Source organism: Trachemys scripta, chromosome 9, assembly GCF_013100865.1.
Source record: "Trachemys scripta elegans isolate TJP31775 chromosome 9, CAS_Tse_1.0, whole genome shotgun sequence".
Classification (NCBI taxonomy): domain Eukaryota; kingdom Metazoa; phylum Chordata; order Testudines; family Emydidae; genus Trachemys; species Trachemys scripta.
Window position 1 is genome coordinate 82,346,506 of NC_048306.1, and position 23,327 is coordinate 82,369,832.

Below are 23,327 nucleotides of genomic sequence, written 5' to 3' on the forward strand. Positions count from 1 at the left end.
TTGGAGAATAATTTTAATATTTCATTGTAAAGCATTTTGAGATACGAGGCATAAATGTACTGTAATATGAAACTGAAAAGACTGTTGTACCATTCTCCATATTTATCAGGGACATGGAAATCAAATGTTTGTTATGATGCATGGGTGTTTTATAAGGGGACATGTTGAAAATGTCAAAAGTAATTTCATGACATTACCTTCTGTAAGAAAGCCCTGCACAAGTGTATTGTCACAAATAAAATAGTAGCAATGTATAAAATATTTTGTTCTGTGATGGGGTTGTCCGCTCACCACTAGGATGTTATCTCCTCCTGGAGGTTCTGGGGAGTAGCTTGAAGTCAACGCCCCTTCCTGTGGTTGCATACCATTTTTTGCCTCTCTCTCTGGGTCCGAGGCCTCTCTCTCTCTCTCTCCACAACCTTCTGCTGCCCCTCTCTGACTTGGCTTTCCAGCCAGATCACCAAATTGTTTCCCTTTCTGGGGTGTCAAATCTTTCCTCACCAGTAGTCCTAGGCAGTTTTCCCATTTGCTGCCTAGTAGTGCCACTTCCTCAGGGGCTGGCAGGGGAACCCAGGCCTGCGCTCTATTCTGGGTTCCAGCTCACGAACCCTCTAGCTAGCAGTCAAGGTCTGTTCCCTCTTAAACACGACTGCCTTTCCCTGAGCCCTGTCCTACTTCCTGTGCTCCCCGAGTTTGCCAGCCCAAACATACCTCCCTTTCTCCCAGGGGTGACCACAGATTTTCCCAGTAAGCCCCCCTCTGCTTCCAATTTCCTATCTTTATAGTCCCAGCCCAACTCTTCCTCCTCATCTGGACTCTCTCACTCAGTCACAGGATTACTCAACCACCTGATTGACCTCAGCTGTGGTGTGTTGGGTTAATTAGCCCCCTTCTCAGTCTGTATTAACGCTTTCCGGCAAGTGTGGGGTACAACACCCCATTGCATGTTCCTTTTTAAGGACGAACATTTTCCTGATCAAGAATCAACATCTATTTTATACACACATTTTCTTGGTGGTTTTTTTTTTTTTTTAAATGCCAAACCTCCCATTCCAAATCTGCTTCCTAGTATATACTTTACTCTTAAGAAGCAAAGCAATGCATGCATGCAGTAGTGTTTTATAAGGGGACATGCTGCATGCATGCAAAAAGTCCTTTCAGAGTATGTTAACATTCCACAGGTAAGTGCTTCTAGGGACATGTCTACACTACAGTCTTAAGTCAACCTATGTTTGGTTGATTTACAGCCATCACCGTAATTACTGCAGTGTCTGATATCCACACTACCCTCCTTCTGTCGGTGGGGCATGTCCTCGCCAGGAGTTCTTCCACTGACTGAAGAGGGGCATTATGGGGGGCTGAGAGCCAGGGCTCTCAGGTCCGTGCAGCTCCCTGCCCCCGGGAGCCCAACTGCACCCTGGGGCTTCTCACCTCCCAACTCCCAGCTGGGAGTGTGGGGGGAGTGGGGAAGCTGCTGGGGCTTCTTGCCTCCAGTGGGGAAATCCGCACCCGGAGTCCATTTGGTTGCTGTGCTCCTGGGGGCAGCAGGGCTCTCAGCGGGGAGCCTGGGCTGCAGCCCAAGCCGGGAGCCTGGGTGGCAGACCAACTTGGAGTGGAGAGGGGGCAGCAGCCAAGCTAGGAGCTGGCTCTCTTGTCAATTTCAGGGCTCCAGCAGAGTGTAGCCTTAGTGTAGACCCTGCCACAGTTAGGTCGACATAAGCTGCCTTATGTCGATCTAACTCTGTAGTGTAGACCAAGCCTAGATCAAAATGGACTTTTGCAGCATTATCTCTTCCCCTGTGAATAGATGGATACATTCTTTCTGTACATCAGGGGTGGCCAACCTCCTGAGAAGGAGCCAGAATTTATCAATGTACATTGCCAAAGAGCCACAGTAATACATCAGCAGCTCCCCCCGCCCCCGCTCCCAGCGCCTCCCACCCACCGGCAGCCACGCTGATCAGCACCTCCCACATCCCTCCCCGCACCTCCCAATCAGCTGATTTGTGGCATGCAGGAGGTTCTGGGGGGAAGGCGCTGATCAGCAGGGCCTGTGGCAAAGCCAGGGGTTGAGCAGTGGAAAGTTGCCGCCTGTAGCTCCAGCCCCAGAGTCAGTACCTGTACAAGGAGCCGAATATTAACTTATGAAGAGCCGCATGTGGCTCCGGAGCCACAGGTTGCCCACCCCTGCTATCCTTATATATACCTTTTGTCCCATATTGTGTGTGTGGGATGGGGGTTGTTTGTTTTGGGTGGGTTTTTTTGTTTTGTTTTTTAAATCTTGTATACTTGCACTATATTTTCACTGTCATAATTGCCTGTCATATCTTTATTCGGGGTTGGAAAAAACTCTCTTGAAACTTTTGTTGGATGAGAGGGCTGACAAGGTTTGTGTGGGGAAGGAAGGGAGAACAGCAGTCTACTTCATCTTTAATATGATGAGAAAAGGCAGGGAGGGAGGGGAGTGGTGGTAAAATAACTGATTCCCCATCTGCTGTAGTAATCTCACTGTTGCTACCACAGGGTGGAGTTGCACTGGTGGGAGAGCATTGGTGGGAGAGTTTTAACCTACAATTTACAGTAGACAGACCTCCCAAACAAACCAATGAAGCAAACGTTTCAGTTTCTATCCTACTATGTTTCCTAGGGTTTTTTGAGGCTTACAGTTTGTAAAGCACTTTAAGAATCTTTGTTGAAATTGTAGAAGTGCCAAGAATTTTTAAGCTTCTAAAGGATTATTTTATTACAGAGAATAGTGATATATTCAAAATTATGGAAAACATCTCAGCAGTATCCTGTTTAAATAAGAAATTAATCTAAAGTATTCTATATATTATAGTAATTTGAGGAAAGACTCGCGTTTTCAAGCAAATATGTTGTCATAACAGATTGCTAGCATTGCTCAGTTTTCAAAAAACATTCCTTCTATATTTGCCAGGTGCAGTAACCCTGAAAAATGTGTAGCTTAACCTAAAATACAGCTAAGTACATAACTCCAAGGAAACCATGAGCAAATTACCATTACGTTTCAGTAATTGTGCATGTATTTTTCATAGGTTTCTTGAAAATACATTATACTTATGCAAGCATTAAGTAAACAGCATTGCCTCTAGTGTTAGTGAAAAAACTAGTCATTGGTGAAGAAAAAAGGAGTGTGAGTAACTATGGATAGTATGCATAGCAGACATAATGTGTCATTTGTTTGAATAAGGGTTGTATAACTTTCTCCTACAAGTAACCAGTTTGACTAATTACTCTTCCGTTGTTACACATGAATAACTTGTTAAAAAAGTCCTAATAGAGTTTTACCTTGCTCATTACATGAAGCATATATTAATTATTAAGTTCTAGAAAACTAAACTAAAACTAACTCCAGCATTGTGTACTGTAAACCACTGTTAGCCAGAAGACCCAGCTTTCTCCCAGCTGTCCCAGATAAACAGAACAAGCAACATAAGGCATCAAAATATTGAGTGTCCATTTATTGTGAGAGTGACTGTGGGCAAAAAAGAGTTACCCTCATTATATTTAGGGCAAGAGCACCTCGGATCAGCGCTGGCCAAGAATTAAGTTAAGGGAGCAAGTTGCTGATAAATGCTCAAATAACATACAAACCAGCACCTTGCTTTTTCATTCATCTTTTTAAATCCCAGAAATACAAAAAGAAATTCACTTCTTTAAAAATCCTTGTTTGTGCAATGTTATGGTTAAAAATTAAAACATAGTATCTGTAAATTCAATGTTAAGTTCTTGCAGCTACTGCAATTCAGCTGCATTGTACATTAACTATAATGAGGGGTGGTGGGGTACTACATATGCTGAAGAAGTAAGGTTATGGCTTCCAGGTGAGTTACAACTTTGCATACCCCTTCTGTGGTAGTAGGAGTTGAGAGTGCTCAGCAACTCTAGTGTCTGACACAGTGCATAATACTATATTTTGGTTTACTGTACAAGTTTTTTTGGTGTGTAGTGTTTTGCATGGGTGGTGGCAAGGGTTATAGAAAAAGTTATCAGAGGGGTAGCCATGTTAGTCTGTATCCACAAAAACAATTAGGAGTTCTTCGGATGCATGAAGAAGTGGGGGTTTTTTACCCACGAAATCTTATGCCCAAATAAATCTGTTAGTCTTTAAGGTGCCACCGGACTCCTTGTTTTTGAGAAAAAGTTAATTTTGCCACGTTAGCTCCCTTCTCTTCCTTTTCAGTTGCTTAATGGAAGTCCTGAAGGTTTTCAAATCCTAGACATACCTGAATTCTGGGACAGGGAGGAATGGTCAGCCTGTATGGACTGTAAAACATTTCAAGAGCCTTATTGAATTTAAGCTCAGAAAGAGTTTTGCAATCTGTGTACCACATTGTGCTGTGATCCCATAAGATTTCACAGGATAGGAGCATGTCTACATTTGCCATTTAAAGCGCAAGAAGTCCCTTTTTTGCACAAAAACCACGGGAGCGTCTACGCTTGCCAATGACTTTTTGTGGTGAAACTCAGAAGATTCACTGCAAACAGAAAACCACCTCCACAAGAGGCGTTCAGTTCTTACCGGTGATACTTTTGCGGTGATATGCAAGTGAAGATACATTCTTCCTGTTTACAAAGCATTTAGCCTCGGGAGGATATCCCACAATGCCTAGGTGACTACTCTGGCTAGCAGCTCTGCTGCTCTGAAGCCAGGTAAACAGACATCCGCCCCTTCCCCTGTAAAGCTCCCGGAACTTTGAAACTCACCTTTTTGTTCTCTTGGCAAGTGCTCACTTATCTGGCCAGGTGATAATGGCTGCTCCACAGAGCAAACAGTCCCCTACTTGGAGCAGTGCTGAGCCACTGGAGCGGATCAGTGTTTGGGGAGAGGAGGCTGTGCAGGGACCCAGGATGCCCCACAATCACCCCCTCACCCCTTGGAGAGAGTTGCACTGTGGGATAGCTGCCTTCAGTGTGCTGCTCTCATCGGTGATGGAAGTGCTGCAAACGTGAACACGATCTGACGCCTGTGGAAGTGAGTGAGAACCCAAACCAGCGCTTTTCTTTTACTGGTTCCTTATCACCGGTGAAACTGACAGCGCAAAAAACTCTGCAAGTGTAGACATAGCTTAAGTTGGGTCAGGCCAGGTCAGCTTTTGGATGCAAGATCTTCAAGAAACACTTACTGTGAGGGATAACTCAGTGGTTTGAGCATTGGCCTGCTAAACCCAGGGTTGTGAGTTCAATCCTTGAGGGGACCACTTAGGGATCTGGGGCAAAATCAGTACTTGGTCCTGCTAGTGAAGGCAGGGGGCTGGACTCGATGACCTTTCAAGGTCCCTTCCAGTTCTAGGAGATAGGAAATCTCCATTATTTAATTAAAAAAAAAAAGTGCTGTATGAAGCGATTTTGGTGAGGCAGACTTCCCTCTGATTCAGTAATGAAGCAATGACCTAGCACACTGTAAACTTAAAACAGAGCAGTCTTCTGACAAGTTTAGCACAAATCTTGGCAAATTTTGGATAGCAAAGTATGAGCAAATATAAAATACTATCTGCTGAGCAGTTTAGTCCTTTACATAGGCATTGATTCAGGAGGGCTTCTTTGAGTTTAACTGGTGGCTTGCTGCATGGAACACTTCATTCTTTAAAAGAATACTCTTAACATATGGCAGTTAAAGAAATAGATGCATTTTAGGAATAAAAGAATAGAGAGATGTGCCATGCACAGGACTAGAAGCTAACAGCTAAGTAAAATTTCTTTCCTGAATCGGGACACACCAAATGGTAATACCTAGGTGCTGCTCCTCCTTCAGTAGATGGACAGATAACACACTTTTAACATCCAGACATTTTGCTGTGTTTTGTCAGGTTCATGCTTCTTAGTTCCCCATGCAACTCTCCTGATCACTTCACCTCAGTAAGAATGTGCAATTGATACCTAGACCCAGGGACACCCCTCTTATATTTAACTGCTAATCCCCACAACCTGATTTCCTCTTGCCTTTATCTATAAAATTCTCCAAACAGTTCAGTATGTCAGAGCTTGCTTTGTTCTAGTGATCCCAAACTGTTCACAATAGGCTTAGTATGTGGCACTGGTTCATCAATTCCCACGACTGCTGTCAAAGATCAACTCTAGATCTCAAGATTTTTTCCTCTCTCTATTAAGCCTTGGATTCAGAAAGGGGACAGTTGAGCAGATTGTGACTTCTTTAAGCAGTGACACACTTTCCTCCATTCCCCAAATCTGATTTCTAGGTGGACTTTCAATGGAGTTTCTCATGGTGATGCAAGTCTAGGGAGGTGGTTGCTTTAGGAACTTCTCTCTTTAACAGCCCATACAATCTTGTGGAGAGGGCTGCCTATAGAATTGTCCCCTAGCTCACTGCGAGTCCCAGGTTTTCACCTTGAGGTCTATTTGGTGAGAATACAGGACACTGACAGGTTCCCACCCTGGTAACTAGGTTTTTGGAAGGAAGATTATTTCTCTTTGAAGATTTACATTTATCCCCTGGATCCTGTGTTCCCTTTGTAAACCAAAATTCTGTTTCTAACTGCTACTCAGCAGTGATCTGTTTATCCAAGAAGGTCTGCTTAGTTGGACAGAACACAAAACTGGGACTCGAGAGGCCCTGGGTTCTATTCCTGGCTCTGCCTCTGGCCTGCTGGGTGATCTTGGCAAAGTCATTTCCGCTCCCTGCTGGTTTTCCCATGTGTAGAATAGGGATAATGACACTAACCACCTTTGTAAAGTGCTTTGAACTACTGATGAAAAGCCTTATATATAAGAGTTAGATTTTGTTGTTTATGACCTAGTCTTTCATTAAGACCCAGTAGAGTTGTATACTGTTCCTGCTTTTCTTCAAAAAATGTCTTTTTTTCATATCAACCTCAATCCCTGTCTGACACTGTAAGTAGGTAGCACTATCTCAACATATATGAGACCCTTATATTTTATTTCAACTATAGAAAACCATTTTGTAAGTCAGGCAACATTTTCCCTTTTATTTGTTGGGGCAACATTTCTCTTAAGGCCAGCTGGGCAAGGTGGATTAAATATTCCATTATTTAACAGTAGTCAGAAGAGACGGAAAAGTCAGTGCTTTGCCAGGCTAAGATCTCTCTCTATTCGTGCAGTAGCTTTCTCCTGGCCGGAGAGATGTGCTGTATCTCTTCTCAGCAAGTATCAGAGGGGTAGCCGTGTTAGTCTGAATCTGTAAAAAGCAACAGAGGGTCCTGTGGCACCTTTGAGACTAACAGAAGTACTGGGAGCATAAGCTTTCGTGGGTAAGAACCTCACTTCTTACTTGCATCTTACTTACTTCTCAGCAAGGAATGTTTAGGCTAACAGCATAGTCATCCTTGTATGTGTTCTCAAAACATTGCAGTGTGGATGCTTTCATGTTATCAAAAGCAGTTTTCAGAAAGAGGTTCTTAGGGCAGTGAAATTTAGTTTATTTTCAAGACCCCTTCCTCCCTTGGTGGACTGTCAAAGGTTCCTAGGCATTCTAATTGGCATCATGTAGGTGCAGAAATAGGAATGTTTACTTGTTCTTTTCTTTAGCAAGGGACACCATTTTGTAGTGACCCACTTGGGAGACAGCCAAATAACTTTCATTCACTTGAAGCACCCACAGCTTTATTTATTACCTACCTATCTGACTTGCTCTCTGGATGGATAATCACAAAGTGATGAAGAAAGAGCAGGTGCAGATGTTTCCCTGGCTCATAGCCTAGTACACTAACCTCTAGACAGATACTCTTTCCTTTATTCTTTCAATTTAAAGAAAGACCCTTTGCTTGCTCTAAGGAATTCCCGTGGAGCCTGTTACTATGGTGTAATTATGGCCCTGATCCTGCAATGAGCTGTATACGGGCAGACCCCTGCGCCTGTGTTGATTCATTGATATTTTAATGGGATTCTGCATAGATATAGGCATATGTCCACACACAGCTCATTGCAGAATTGGGAGCTATATGCCAACCAGACCCGTTGGTCTGTTAAGAATAGTCTCTTGGAAGAGGTGGAGGGATACTGTGCCGCAAACTAAAAGTTAAACATAAAGCAGCCCCCACGCACAAATACGTATAGAAGGAATAAACTGTTAAACAGGGTGGTTTTGTATACTTCGCACCTCACTGCGCCAAAGCTGTGTCCAACAAGATTCACGCTATTCTTGTCAGAAATCTGCTTTGTGTGAAATGGCACTGAGTCACTTCAACTATAAATAAACCAGTAATGTGTGAAGAGTGGGATAATTTCATGAGTCTTTCTTATGACACACATGATAAATGTCATCAGGAGATTATGTAACACAGGAAGCTGCTTTTAGCATTAAGCAAGGAGTTTTGTTTTTTTTTGTTTTGTTTTTTCGGTTGTGGGGTTTTTGTTTGTTTTTTGGTCTTTTGGGGCAAACGTTTTGCCCTCTGTAAAGGAAGCTTCTGAAAAAGTCTTGCTGAGAGATCCCTTTACATTTCTTCAGAATGAAAAATTAAAATTTAAGGGTTTTTATATCATTCTTTTAAAAAAAAAAAAGGCAGTTTGTCTGATCCAGCCCTCAAAAAACCAAAACACGTTAGGTGATGTTCACTCATCAAAAATTGCCGAGACTCCAGAGCCACAGAGACCATTCCCTACCTTAAGAGGGCTTATCCCCTCTCAGTTACCTGTTGTGTACCTGGTTAGGAGTCCTGTCTTTTCACCCTCTTTCCAGAGCTGGAGTTTGGAAATTGTTTCATTATGATTATCCCATATGTGGCAATTAATATCTTGGGTAATTTATGTTGAGATTTGCTAAGCATTAAGTCCACACAGACACTGATAAGGGCTTCTCCACCAGAGTGAACATCAGCCACCTAGAGGAACCTGTGTCTGGTCATAATTATCAGTTGTCTGTCTTCCATTTTGGAGTTCAGCCAAAAAGAGAAATAAAGTAGCCTTCTTCTTTCTCCATCCTTCCTAACAACCAAACTTCCTTGCCTTCCTCCCTCATAGCCCAACCTGTTGGTTTTGGTTTTTGTTATTGTTTGCTTGTAAAAGTTGTAAAACTTTTGAAAGAAATACACTTTTCCCCCTCCCCATCCAAACACCTCTGCAGTATGCAGCAGAATAGTTGAAACCTCCTTCTGCAAGGTAAGGTAGTTCTTATTTCTGCTCAGTTCTCTCCCCTGAGAGCAGCCTGGAGCTGTTCCTGTCCCACAGTCCTTACAAACTGTAGCCACCTAGCATTCCTACCCTGGTGAGGATGGACACTGAGTTGTTGACACTGAGTTGTTGACACTGACCTGAGTTGTTGACTGAGCCCTTATTTCCTGTGAAGCTGTGCTGCAGAGATGAAGAATTCCTCACATGGTTGTGGGGGTGATGACTACATATCAGCCTTTCTGCTGAGATACTGGATAAGGCCCTGAAAGAAGAAACTGAGAAAACAATTGGTTTTATGGGATTTTTCTCCCTTCAGCTCTTTGCCCTCCCACTTGTGTGAAAACTCTGGTGAATCTCCATCCATCCACATTTTCCCCTGTTTTTTTAATGTACTTGCAAGGATGAAGAGCTGAGAAAAGTGGGGGTGTCAAGATCATCATGCAAGGCCATTTTTGAGAGAGAAATCCTGAGTTGGGGATAGATTTTTGGCACTTGAATCAGGGGCTGTGAGGAAAACTCAAGATTCCTGTTTTCCCATAGCCATTTGAACTTGTGAACTCAGCCTCCACAGGCCTAGGAAACAGTGCAAATAATAACAGGTTTCAGAGTAGCAGCCGTGTTAGTCTGTATCCGCAAAAAGAACAGGAGTACTTGTGGCACCTTAGAGACTAACAAATTTATTAGAGCATAAGCTTTCGTGGGCTACAGCCCACTTCTTCAGATGCATAGAATGGAACATATATTGAGGAGATACATATACACACATACAGAGAGCATGAACAGGTGGGAGTTGTCTTACCAACTGTGAGAGGCCAATTAAGTAAGGGAAAAAAAACTTTTGAAGTGATAATCAAGCTAGCCCAGTACAGACAGTTTGATAAGAAGTGTGAGAATACTTACAAGGGGAGATAGATTCAATGTTTGTAATGGCTCAGCCATTCCCAGTCCTTATTCAATCGTAAATTGATTGTATCTAGTTTGTATATCAATTCCAGCTCAGCAGTCTCTTGTTGGAGTCTGTTTTTGAAGTTTTTCTGTTGTAAGATAGCCACCCGCAGGTCTGTCATTGAATGACCAGACAGGTTAAAGTGTTCTCCCACTGGTTTTTGAGTATTATGATTTCTGATGTCAGATTTGTGTCCATTAATTCTTTTGCGTAGAGACTGTCCGGTTTGGCCAATGTACATGGCAGAGGGGCATTGCTGGCACGTGATGGCATATATCACATTGGTAGATGTGCATGTGAACGAGCCCCTGATGGTATGGCTGATGTGATTAGGTCCTATGATGATGTCACTTGAATAGATATGTGGACAGAGTTGGCATCTGGCTTTGTTACAAGGATAGGTTCCTGGGTCAGTGTTTTTGTTCAGTGATGTGTGGTTACTGGTGAGTATTTGCTTTAGGTTGGGGGGTTGTCTGTAAGCGAGGACAGGTCTGTCTCCCAAGATCTGTGAGAGTGAGAGATCATCTTTCAGGATAGGTTGTAGCTCTTTGATGATGCGCTGGAGAGGTTTTAGTTGCGGGCTGAAGGTGATAGCTAGTGGTGTTCTGTTATTTTCTTTGTTGGGCCTGTCTTGTAGGAGGTGACTTCTGGGTACTCGTCTGGCTCTGTCAATCTGTTTTTTCACTTCAGCAGGTGGGAATTGTAGTTTCAAGAATGCTTGATAGAGATCTTTTAGGTTTTTCTCTGTCTGAGGGATTGGAGCAAATGCGGTTATATCTTAGAGCTTGGCTGTAGACAATGGATCGTGTGGTGTGTCCTGGATGGAAGCTGGAGGCATGTAGGTAAGTGTAGCGGTCAATAGGTTTCCGGTATAGGGTGGTATTTATGTGACCATCGCTTATTAGCACAGTAGTGTCCAGGAAATGGACTTAATTAATGGACTTACTCACTTACTTAATTGGCCTCTCAGAGTTAGTAAGACAACTCCCACCTGTTCATGCTCTCTGTATGTATGTATATATATCTCCTCAATATATGTTCCATTCTATGCATCCGAAGAAGTGGGCTGTAGCCCAAGAAAGCTTATGATCTAATAAATTTGTTAGTCTCTAAGGTGCCACAAGTACTCCTGTTCTTAATGCAAATAATATAGAAGAGATACGCTGATAGCTTTTCAGTAATGAAACTGGCATTCTCCAATTTATAGAAATAATAGATTTAGGAAGGAGAAGCATATAGTTTTTTATTGCAGAGATAGTTTTGTGCATTTTCATACAGTACAGGATATTGTGCAAAAATGAATATTACTCAGTACATTTTAACTTTTTACCATGTTTTACCAATAGCCTAGTCTATAATACATCAAGCAGCAGTCTCCTCCAGGGTAAATTGAGGGACTTCAGGTCAGCATGTCTTCTCCACTGGCAGTGCAGTGAAAGAAGCATGGCTTCATTGATATCATCATTACGTGAGCTAGCAAGAGATTGGAACATCATAGCTACGCTATTAAAGGGGCAATCCCAGGGGATGGCATTATGCAGGACTGGAGACATCTTGTATTCCTATGCAAAGATTGGCAGAGTTTGAAGGTGTCTATTAACATTGAGCTCTAGATTGTGCATAATAGGCACTGGTCGGCTTGGGATTGGTGCAGACGCACCACCCTATGTTGAGCTCTGGAAGGATTTGTCTCTGATTGGCACAATCCCTCCTGGAGTTCTGCAGCATTCAGGGAGGAAGCATGAGCACTGTGATGTACCATAGGAACGTGCTCTTCGCCTGATGTCTGGATGTCTCCATGCTCTTTTCTGTATGGTTAGAAGTATTAGGAGGGAGCATTTCTTGAATACAAGAGGAAAAAAATGCTCTGATGTCCTAGCACTTACACAAGAGCTAGGCACAATCTGGCCTCAGTGTTTTACAGATTAACACTTGACTGTTAATGTGCCAGGACCACCTAACATTTTTTTCACCGTTTTAAATTGAAGGTGAGCAGCCCAGCGGTGAAAGTGACTCTGAAATCTCACGTTTTTCTATGAGCTACTTGCTAAAACTCCCAGCCCAAGGTCACAAATTCTGAGAAATTGTAAAATAGTATTTTATTTCTTCTTTCACTCTTGTCTTCTATAATAAGACTGTTCATCAATGGAATACAAAGTTTGTATTTAGTTTCTTTTATATGTGGAGAATTACAGTCTGACCTGTACTGCCATTTGTAAAACCAGTGTATAATCTCAAAATATTATTCTGAAAGTGCAATAGAAGATTTACAAAAATTAATGTTTGTTTAGTTATTCTTAAATAATTATCACTGCTGTTTTGGAATATTTGTCTAGCCTCTAAGAATTTTCAGGCCTAATTATCTCTCATCTGAGGATTGGATGACAGGGTATTACAAAAATAAACAAGCTCAGATCTAAAATACCAAGTCATAGTTGTTCCTAAAAATGCTGTGCAGGCAAACTGTGGCTGTATAGTTTCCTCTGGATATTTGTCTGATCTTCAGATTTCTTTTCATCAGTGAAATTTAGTTATAGAATAGCCTATTTTTTGTTTGGGGCTGTTGCCAAGAACACAGATGTCTGTTTCGTTTGAAACAAACTGTGTGGCATTAACTGTTCCCTGTATTGGATAATATCTGTGTTCAAAGCTCCAGCTCACAATGGACATTACAATATAGAAAGTAAATTCTTTAAACACCATTGCATCCTATAATTATACTTCACAGGAAATGTTAGAAAATATTTTCAAGAAAAGATTTTATGTTTCTCAGATACATTGTTAAAAGAAAATAACTAGAATGCAGTCCTACCTATTATTTAATGATTCAGTATCTTAAAATCTATTTTGGGAAGACGGAATACATACCTCGATTCTTTTTTGGGTGGAATGTACACCTGAGTTTGGTTTATTCAGCTGGATGTGGTCTTGTCCAAAGAAAGAAATGTTGTTTGATTGAAATAGATTCATGTTTTTAAATTACCAAGGCAATTGTTTATATTTCTGTAATACAATTATGACTCTGTTTGTAAGCCTCATTAAAACTTCTAAGCAGTAATCGAAGAATGGCTATAGGGAGGGAGAATGATGCCGAAGGTCAGAAATGTTCAAGTGAAGTATTGATTTCTCTCTCTCTCCCCCCCCCCCCTTTTTTCCCTTTAATGAGGACTAGAATGTTTCCACATCAGTTAACTGCCTTCAGAAAGCACCAGAAGGTCACACCAGCCTCAGACTGATCCTTTTCTTTGTGTCTATAATATAATTGGCCGATTGTGCTAGTGATGAGTGAACCCCCTCCCCCATCACAGTCTCAGCTACATGTTGTTAGACCTCATTGCTAGTTCCCTGAGGAGAACAGCACTGCTACACTCCTCACTAGCAAAGGCAGTGCCATTGCGCAGGTTGAAACAGCAGAAACAGCATCCATTTTAATCTGCAGGAAGCTTCTCGCCTTACAAGGGCGTTCTTTTCTCCTTCAGATGCTGTACATTTTAACTGTGCAGCTTCTGTAAACATTCCTGGCTTTGGTGTCTGCTCTCTGTATGATGCACTGAGATGGTACACCAGGAAAACTGTTCGTATCAGGTAAGAATTAAAGCTCTGTTACGATGATAGGCATCCTTTGGGGAGAGAAAGGCCTGCCTTTTTCAGTGCAGCAGGTTGTCTCTCTTCGGCTTCTACAGTATTGTTAGTACTGTGGTTTGTTGTAAATCTGATGAGCAGTGTAGAAAATAATGCTTAGTTGGCTTGTAAAATGTGAATTATATAGGTATAATTTGTCCTGACATGTATGCCTATATGGATAGAGGAACTCCTTTAAATGAAGAGCTTTTTAAGAAATGGGGAAACAATTTTGGGAAGCAAATTATGGAACAAATAACAAGTGCATAAAATAATAGTAAACAATATTTTAAATGTTAACTTTCAGTGTGTCAATGTCTAAATTCTTGTGTACACTACACAATGTTCACTAATACAGTAAAAATATTTAGATGAACTAAGTGGAAAAGGAACAGATAACTGATTTATTTTCTCTGCCACTTCCATTCATTGATGCTTTACATTCAGTAATATGTATTCATCTGAGTCTTTGTGAACGAGTTGCATTTTATGTTATATAATGCGTCAACACTTACTCTGTTACGACAAGTATAAATGAGAGTACTTGATTTAAATTACTTGAACAAAGTGGCTGTTTTAGCACCTTCGTAGTTATATATGAAGAGAAATTAGCTTTTAATATTTTTAAGAGTTCTATATTCACTGTCCGTAATTGCCTATTTATCCTGGTAGATGCATTAAAATGTAGTCGTCATTTTCAAATGCTGTCTTTTCATTGTTTACATGATGGTTTGCTATTTTGATAAATAATCAAAATATGGATTAATTGATTGCAAGGTCTTTGGGGCAGAGACGGTGCCTTTTTATGTGTTTTGTAGCACGAGCACAGTGTAGAGTCCCAATCTTGGTTGGGCCCTCTGGGCACTGCCACAATGCTAATAATCAGAGATGAAGATGAGAAGATAATTGGTAACAAAGACTAATGTATTACCTTTCCATAGGGCAAAGTAAGAATTTAGGCGTTTACACTGACATTACTTCACTTTCCTAACAGTAGAGGGACAGTATTATCACACACATATACACACACACACCTACCTACCTACCTACAGATTCCACTCCCACGGCTTGGTCCTGCTTGAAGATTACTGTTAAACACATATATCCGCATGCATAAAACAGCATTATAGCATGAAGGGAAGTAAACCAAAGTACCAGTATATACACATAGTACAGAGTTAAAAAATGATTTTTGAGTTTGAAGATTTTTAATCCAATTAGCAGTTTAAAATAATTATTCCAGTCTATCCCCTTCTAAAAATGTATTTAAATAGTTTTCTGAAGCCTTTAGCCTGTCACGTTAGTAATTTAGTAAATAGCATCATTGTTGTGTCTCTGAGAATGTTTTCCCAGCATAGTTCTGGGAACTGAAGGGTTAAAGGTCGCCTATTGTCTCTTCTCAAATGGAAGCCAGTCTTCTGGGAACTGTGACTAAGTGAAGATACATTAGGTTCAGTCAAGAATGCTGCTGTTAGGCTGGGTAGCATCCTAAAGCATTTGGTTTTGTGTGATCATAGTATGGCTACATTTTTAATACTTTTAATCTGCTTATTCGTTACAATGTCTTCTTTCAAAACAAAAATATTGACATAAATCACTAGTCGTATGTGAATCTTTATTTTAGAAAAATATCATATGAGAATGATCTTTGTTTTGTTTAAATACCTCTGTTTGGTTGCACGGAGCAACGAAACAACCCAAATAATCAAACCCTTTAACCCGGAGGTCAAGTTTTAATCCTTCTGTGATCAGCAATCCAGGGTTTAGAATCAAACTACAAGCCATAAATGATTGGATTTCAGCAAGCTAGAGAGGAAGGGTGGCTTCCCTAAACACGGGCTGTGATGGGGGGAAGGGAAAATGTCAATGTTAAGGCTGCTATAGTCACGTGTGATATCTGTGGTCAAATTACTTTTTGAAATGTGCTTTGGGTTTCATCAGAGCCTTAAAATACACTTAGTAAAGAGAGAGACCCTATACAGTTGAGATGTTAAATCCCTGCAGTGGCTGTTTAAAAAATAAATTCTAAATGCTAAGCAGGACTGTATATTATGCTACCATAAGAATCCTAGAGTGGTGGATCAGCAGCACAGTTTTATCTTAAAACCCGAGACAGCAAAAAGCAATTCATTTATACACATCTCACTACACAGATCTTGTTTGACCTAAATCAACTGCTGCTGCTACTTTCTAAATTCTTGAGAAGATGATCCATAAAATTAGATTTTTAAACAGAATTCACAATTCCAAGAAGAAAAATGCTAGATGTTCATTAAACAGTTTTAGATCATATTCTAAATAATATGATAACTCTCCTGGGAAGGTTAATGATCCGTGCTTTTATATATGAAATCTCTTAAATTGGAAGGATTATACATTGATTGCAGTGGAATTGAATGTCATATAGTAATGAAATATGAATTCTTTCACTTCTAGGTTATCAATCTGAATCCATACCAGGTCACTGGTGACCAAAAGTTATTACCACTTGAGGCTGTGTAGTGGCCTCCTTCCAGTTCCCAATTGATAATTATTACACAAACCACTGCCATCCCTACTAGTATTGACTCATTAGGCATAGACCCTTTCACCATTACAGATCGCCTATCCAGTTCAGGCATATTGGCATTGGTATGTTGGTAATCTCCATTACAGCACCATTAAAAGTGATTGAAATTATTTTTGTAAGTAATGCCAAACACTTGTTAAGATCAGTGAAATATTTAAGAGAATATGTGTGTAGTGTTAACATTATGAATAAATACAATTTAAAAGTAAATTGCAAATGTGTTTTCAACTAATCTCCCAAGACCTGTGCTTTAGGGCTCTATTTTTTCTCCTGCAAATTTAACATGAAAAATACCAGAACTTTCACATTTGTTTAAAATACTTGAGACAGCTATGATGTCATCAACATGCATCGAAGAAATACAACCTTAACTCAGGCCCTGATAAGTAAATAAAATATTTTGTTATAATGTACTTCCTTGCAATTTAAATATACCCATGTACTATTTTAATGATTTAGGATCTTAACTAGTATTAAGTAATAAAGCATTTCAGTTCACCATTAAATCCTTAAGGTGCCCTTTGCATAGAGTAACATAGTTAAGGTTGTATTTATTCTGAAAATCAAGCTAATCTCAGCTTCTTGCATATTTTCTTCATCTTGATGAATGAGTCTATTGTGTGCTCTTCGGATCAGAGTTTGCCTTTTTGTTACATAGATGCTACCATAATACTACTACTAACATGGCAGTAATGTTAAATATCACCACCTCAGACTTATTTCTGATGATCTTCTAAAAGTCGATAAATTTCTGGACTCCAAAACATTGAAACTGAATCTCTGTGTAATATAATACTCCCTAAACAGAAAATTGCCCATGGGAGCCATTCAGTTTTGTAGACTAGCATCAATTTGGATATGTACCTATTTCTGTTGGCTGAAAGGTCAAACATTCTTGGGCTTTATACACAGATAAAAAACTGATATGACCAATTAGATTTGATTTTCTTAGAAGTCCTGGAATTAGCTCCAAAACAGGTATTTCAGGAAGGGTCTGGGACACAATTCATAGGACAAGATCTGCTTAGATGGAATTTGGCTAGTGTGGCTCTGTCTACACTAGGATATTTACCTTTTGCTGACAACTTGTACAGCTTGAATTGTGACTAAAAACTGTTTTAATTCCATGTGTTAACTGAACTAAAACATGTTCAGCATCACTTCAGAAATTTGGACCTTCAGTTTTCAGCCTTCCCTCCCCGGAACAGTTCAGTCCCCAAATCCTGTATTCAGATCCCTCTTCCTCAACATTTCACCCCCGCGCTACTCCAAGCTTTCTGTATGATCTCTGTGCATTAATGTCATATGGAGCTGCACAAAATTTGGTAGCTATATACACGTGCTGAAACATCAGGATGCCCCTCCATATTAAACTTGTATTAAATTTGACTTGCTGCACTTCCATAGAAAGAAGGGGAAGAGTGATATTTCTCAGTAAATGCCTCTTCCTTTGCAGAATTCTTAGGGAGTTGGTCAGCTTGTAGGCTACAAGCTCTCCATTTTGAAAGGAGTCCTTTCAGTAAAGAACTGTCTGTAGATCTAACAGCCACCTGATTTCCTTGGGAAAAGAAAGAGAGGTCCTAAAGTACTTGCTGTTTCAGGCCATTTTAGGGACTTTTGCTGCCACAGCTATGTCAGTCAGGGCTAACTTTTCTTCACACCTGTGACTGATATACCTAGATCAACAAAGGTCTGAAGTATACATATGGCCTCAGTAATGCTAATATCAACTACTGAAAAATCATTAGTCAGGGTCTCCAAAAAATCATGAAATTTGATTTATAAATCATTACATTTTTAAACATAACTAATTTGGGGGTCCTTTTATTTGCTTTCTATTTTTTGAGCCTTTAGGATTCACATTTTGAAGATTTCTTAGCAACCATAAATACTAGAAATGAAAGCTGAGAGACTCAGGAAAGACACCAAATATTATGAGACTCAAGATAAAATCACAAGAGTTGGCAACATTGCAGTCTACTTCTCCTGTATTAGGGCAGAAGACATGGCACCCATCCTATCTTCCAAAATCATTCTTTTCTTCAGCTGATTTCTGCATTTTGTAAATGCTATAAACCGTTTTGTAACAAGGGAGTTGGAGCTCAGTAGATCAATAGCTCCAGGGCACACTGATCACCAATGGAAAAACTGCTACTATTAAGTAAACTAAAGGAGCCTGCTGCCAAGGAAATGGGGTCTCGGGAGCCCTTTCAACAGGCAGGTTAGAATGCAAGGATGAGGCTGGCTCTTTTTCTCTTTGGAGCTGTGAAAAAAGCTCCCCTTCTCTACCTGAAAGTGCTTTCTGATCATCCTGTGAAACTTTTCAGACATGTCTGTATAAATGTGAAGACGGATGATGGCCAGCCTTCAGAGTGGTACTTTCATAATAGGACCGACTTTAAAAGAGTTTTTCTAAAGTAACCCATTCAGACCTTCATAATAAAACAAGTGTTCCTTAAATAATTGTCCATTGATATGACATTTCTCTAGGCTTGGCAGAATTTTATTTTTTATAATTATGATGGATAATATTGATTATTTTAAGCATTTTTTTCTATTTTTATAAATTTAAATTTTTACAGTTGCAGGAAATTATGGGGAAGGTCAGATAATCATTTAATGATAGTTGAGATTCAAAAAGATAAAGCTTTATAACCATTAAAATGCAAATTGTCGACATCACATATTAAAATATACAAAGTACATATCCTTAAATCAAACTCTCAGAAGTTCTCAAGCAGAATTTTTCTTACATTGCCTATCTGTTCATTTTGATTATTATTGATGAAAATATATTTTCATACGTTTGTGTGCACAGTGAAATCAATGTTTATTGACATTTACTGATAGAAATGTAATCCTTCCAAACTTGTTTATAACCTAACCATATATAAAAAATGCTGTAAATTCTACTAATAAATAATAAACTAGCAACCACTTTTGAGATTATTGCGGGAGGTGTTCATAGGTATAGGTACTCTAGTTGGCTTACCAGGATCAGTTAACTAGCTAATCTGCTAAAGTGCACTCTTTGGAAAAGATTGGATCCTTGGAACAAGAAGATCATTATGGCCTCTTCTCTATCATTCTCTTTATGGCATACCTTAGAAAATGTATAGTTCATAGTTTTGTTCATTTCATTGACTCAGATAAGTGTTATCTGTGCATAATTAAATCTGAATGTTTAAAATACTCCTAAAAATTTCAGTTATAATTGTATTGCTCATTTTTAGTAACCTTTAAAAAAAAAAACAGCAGAAGGCACTTACTGTTTCATGCCTTACTATCAGTATGACAAATTAAGTTTTTAATTTTAAGACTAAGTAAGAGTTAATCTGTCCTGTTTTCTTGCTTTTATAAAACCTGAAAATTGAAATGCGTTTTCCCCCAGACTTTGCATGCACAAAAAGATGGTATAGCTTGAAATTGATATATAGTTTTATATCTTCAAGGGGGTGACTAATTTCGATCCTTGAATATGAAGGAGTGGGGAGGGGGTTATTACATTGCATTCTTAACTGTAGCAGCTTGAGCCACAGGAAGGCAGCATGGCCTATTGTATAGAGGACTGAACAGAGTTAGAAGACCTTGGTTCTATTCCTGGCTCAGCCACTGACCTTGTTTGTGACCTTGGGGAAGTAACTTCCCCTCTTTATGGCTCTGTTAACTCTTTCTCCCTTGGTCTCATCTATTTAAATTATAAACTCTTTTAGGCAGAGACTCTATCTCCCTTTGTGTCTATACTGCCCCCACACAATGAAGCCCCTATCTTGATTGGGGCCTCTTAAGTTGCTACTGTGATTCTACTACTAATAATAAAGTAGAGCTGCACTAAATATGTGTTCCAGTTTTTATGTTAGGATGCCCCAAATACAACCTCAGACTTCAAACTCTCTCTTCCCTACTGCTACCATTTAAATTCACTGAAAGGAGAAACAGTTTTTGTAACTATAACCATGATTCGAGTTTCATAGCTGACGAAATTTTACATGGACTTCTCTCTCACAAAAGTAACCCTTACCTAATAATACAAAAGCTAAGTGTACCTTATAATGTAGCTTGGTATATGTCATTAAACTGACTGCAATGCATGTTGTCTGTGTATATATTTAAAGCACATAAAGGGTGCCAGAGTGGCTGGCCTAGGGACTGAACTGTTTATCTGAATGGATACAGCATGTACAGCAGCCATGTAATCCTCTCCAATTGGCTTTATTGCCAAAAACTACAAATGGGAAGAAAGTAGCTGTCTACTGAAATGCCCAGTCAGCTCTGCAATGTTGTGACAACCCAGAAATACATTTGTTTTATAGTTTAGTTTTCAAGGCAATAATTTAAATAGTAGTAGTGGCATGCCCTCTAACAGAAGTGGAGGTATAATGCCTTTGTACAATGACCCTCGTCCTCTCAGTACTTGAGAAGCTACTGAGAGGAATGACAATTGCTGGTGGCTGCAATGTGACCCTAGAAATGGTAGTTAGATTGTACAAAGAGGCCCTGCTTTGTCAGAAACCTATTGTATTGCATAGTACTGTATTCTGAATTGATTTCTTCTCTCTCATTTGAAAGAAGATGTTCATTGAACAAAGAATTTTCATTTAAGGTTGTGATTTGATTTGAGTTAAAACCAGAATTATCAGCTTCTGGACCAGGGGTAGGCAATCTATGGCCCACATGCCATGCTGATTTTCTGTGGCACTCTCACTGCCCGGGTCCTGGCCACCAGTCCGGGGGGGCTCTTTATTTTAATTTAATTTTAAATGAAACTTCTTAAACATTTTGAAACCTTGTTTACTTTACATACAACAATAGTTTAGTTATATATTATAGACTTCTAGAAAGAGACCTCCTAAAAAGGTTAAAATGTATTACTGGCACGCGAAACCTTAAATTAGAGTGAATAAATGAAGACTCGGCACACCGCTTCTAAAAGGTTGCCGACCCCTGTTCTAGACTAATAAACTAAATCAACTGATATGACTTTTTTTTCCTGTCGGATGGTCTCCTTACAAAGTTAGTCCTGAGCGAATCTCAGCGAAGACATTTCTCCAACTGTACTTGGATGACAGGGTAATTAGCCTGAAAAAGTTTAAATAAAGGGCAAAGAGGCCGTTTAGGTGAAAGATTCTGTGTGAATGTATTCTAAATAGAACCTGTCTCCTTTTTGTCTAATGAAAGAAGCAAACTATTCTGAGTTGGATACTGCAGTGGTGTGTGTGATTTCATTTCATTTCATTTCATTTCATTTTGCCTAAACATAATTACAAAGCCCAAAAGCTTGACTTTTACTTTAGTGGTGTTGAAATGAAATAAAATCACATCACATACATTAATTGCATTTATTATTTATGTAGTGATAGTACATAGAGGTCCCCACTGGGCGCATGGCCCCATGTACTAGACACCATACATACATGTAATAAGAGAGAGCTCCTGCCCTAAACAGTTTATAATCTAAATAGATAAAACAGAACATTTTATTCCCATTGTACAGGTTGGGAAATGAGGGCAGAGAGTCAGTGACTGTCCAAGGACAGATGTGGGGAGCTGAATCCAGATCGCAAAAGTTCTAGTCCAGGGCTTTAACTACAAAACTATCCTTTCTCTTGGATTAAATTAAAACGATGCATAAACTCTTTGTGCAGTTTGTTTAATGTTAACACTTTAGATGTTTTTTTCATACCCTGAAGGGGGGTGTGTGTTTTTGTGTTTAGTTTTTTTTTTTTTTTTTTTTTTGGGGAGGTTGGTTGGTTTTTTAATTCTTTTACTTATTCATTCTGATTTATTACAATGTTGTTTTGTCAGGAAGAGTAAAAAGAATATGCTCTTTATCCAGGGACAAATGATCAACCCATAGTGATTAACTGCTTCAACAGAATCTTCTCCTTTGCATGAAATGTATTAATTCCATGAGGAAATACTTTGACGCATTTCTAAATATCAGTTTTAATAGGCAGACACAGTATTTTATCACTGGATTAACAGTGGACCTTTTCAGATAATTTAAGGGGGAAGCAAGTGTAAAACGGCTGAATAAACGCCAGCTCTTCATGTTGTTGTTTAATTTATATTGAAATTATAGAGGAGAAAGACTTTTTGATATAATTATTTACTGTATACCTGAGTATAAACACAGTATTTTACAAGAACAGTGAAGGTTTATGAGAAAACTTGCCTTGTTTCTTCCATTAGGATGTTTTTCATTTAAAAATACAATTATTTGCTCTCCATAAATTAAAGTATAGTGTCAAAAATCCTTATGCTGTCTAATAATGATTATATATTGTCCAGGCAAGTTAACCTAGAACATTTCTTGCATAAAGACAATTGTCTTCAAAGCATTCCATGCTTTATTTCTGAAAATGAATTTGCCATATATTGTACAATATTTAAATCCCAGAATGCATAAGTACTTAATATAAATTAAGTATTCTGAAAGTATAGTGCAATGATTCTAATCCATGTGTTCCATACCCAAATTTGAAGATTCCGAATGTATGTTTGATAGCATTTGATATCCTTACTAGGTAGGTTGCCAACTTTATGTAGGGTAAAAAGGAATAAAATGTGATTTTTACCTTCAGTGAAGTCAGACTTAATAGGTGTGGATTAATTTTCATGCCCCTGAGTAAAATAAAAAGCTCTGTGTACCTGCTGACCAAACCTTAGCCCCCACTCTCCTGCCCAAACCTAGGGTTACCATATTTCAGCAAGCAAAAAAGAGGACGAGAGGAGCCCCGCCCCCGTCCTGCCCTAGCCCCGCCCCTGCCCCTCCCACTTCCCGCTCCCCTCAGAACCCCCAACCCTCCCCCTGTTCCTTGTCCCCTGACTGCCCCCTCCTGGGACCCCTGCCCCTAACTGCCCCCAGGACTCCACCCCCTACCTAAGCCTCCCTGCCTCTTGTCCCCTGACTGCCCCCTCCTGAGACCCTCCCCCCATCCTAACTGGCCCCCTAGGACCCTACCTGTACCCTGATTGCCCCAACCCTTATCCACACCCCCACCCCCAGACAGACCCCTGGGACTCCCACGCCCCATCCAACCACTCCCCACCCCCTGACAGCCCCCCCCCGGAACTCCCGAT

The 23,327-nt window shown here is 39.9% G+C and overlaps 1 protein-coding gene across 5 annotated transcripts in view; it reads left to right on the forward strand.

Annotated features, from left to right (window-relative positions):
• Positions 1 to 23,327, forward strand: part of LOC117882507 (schwannomin-interacting protein 1) — a 106,227-nt gene that overhangs the window by 40,260 nt on the left and 42,640 nt on the right. Inside the window, exon 1 of one of the 5 annotated variants that reach the window (XM_034780817.1) lies at positions 13,384 to 13,639. The exons of the other annotated variants lie outside the window; for them this stretch is intronic. Within the exon in view, the coding sequence (XP_034636708.1) occupies positions 13,610 to 13,639 (30 nt within the window). The 5' untranslated portion in view covers positions 13,384 to 13,609. Of the gene's footprint in view, positions 1 to 13,383; positions 13,640 to 23,327 lie in introns of those variants that run through there. 5 annotated transcript variants of the gene reach the window in all.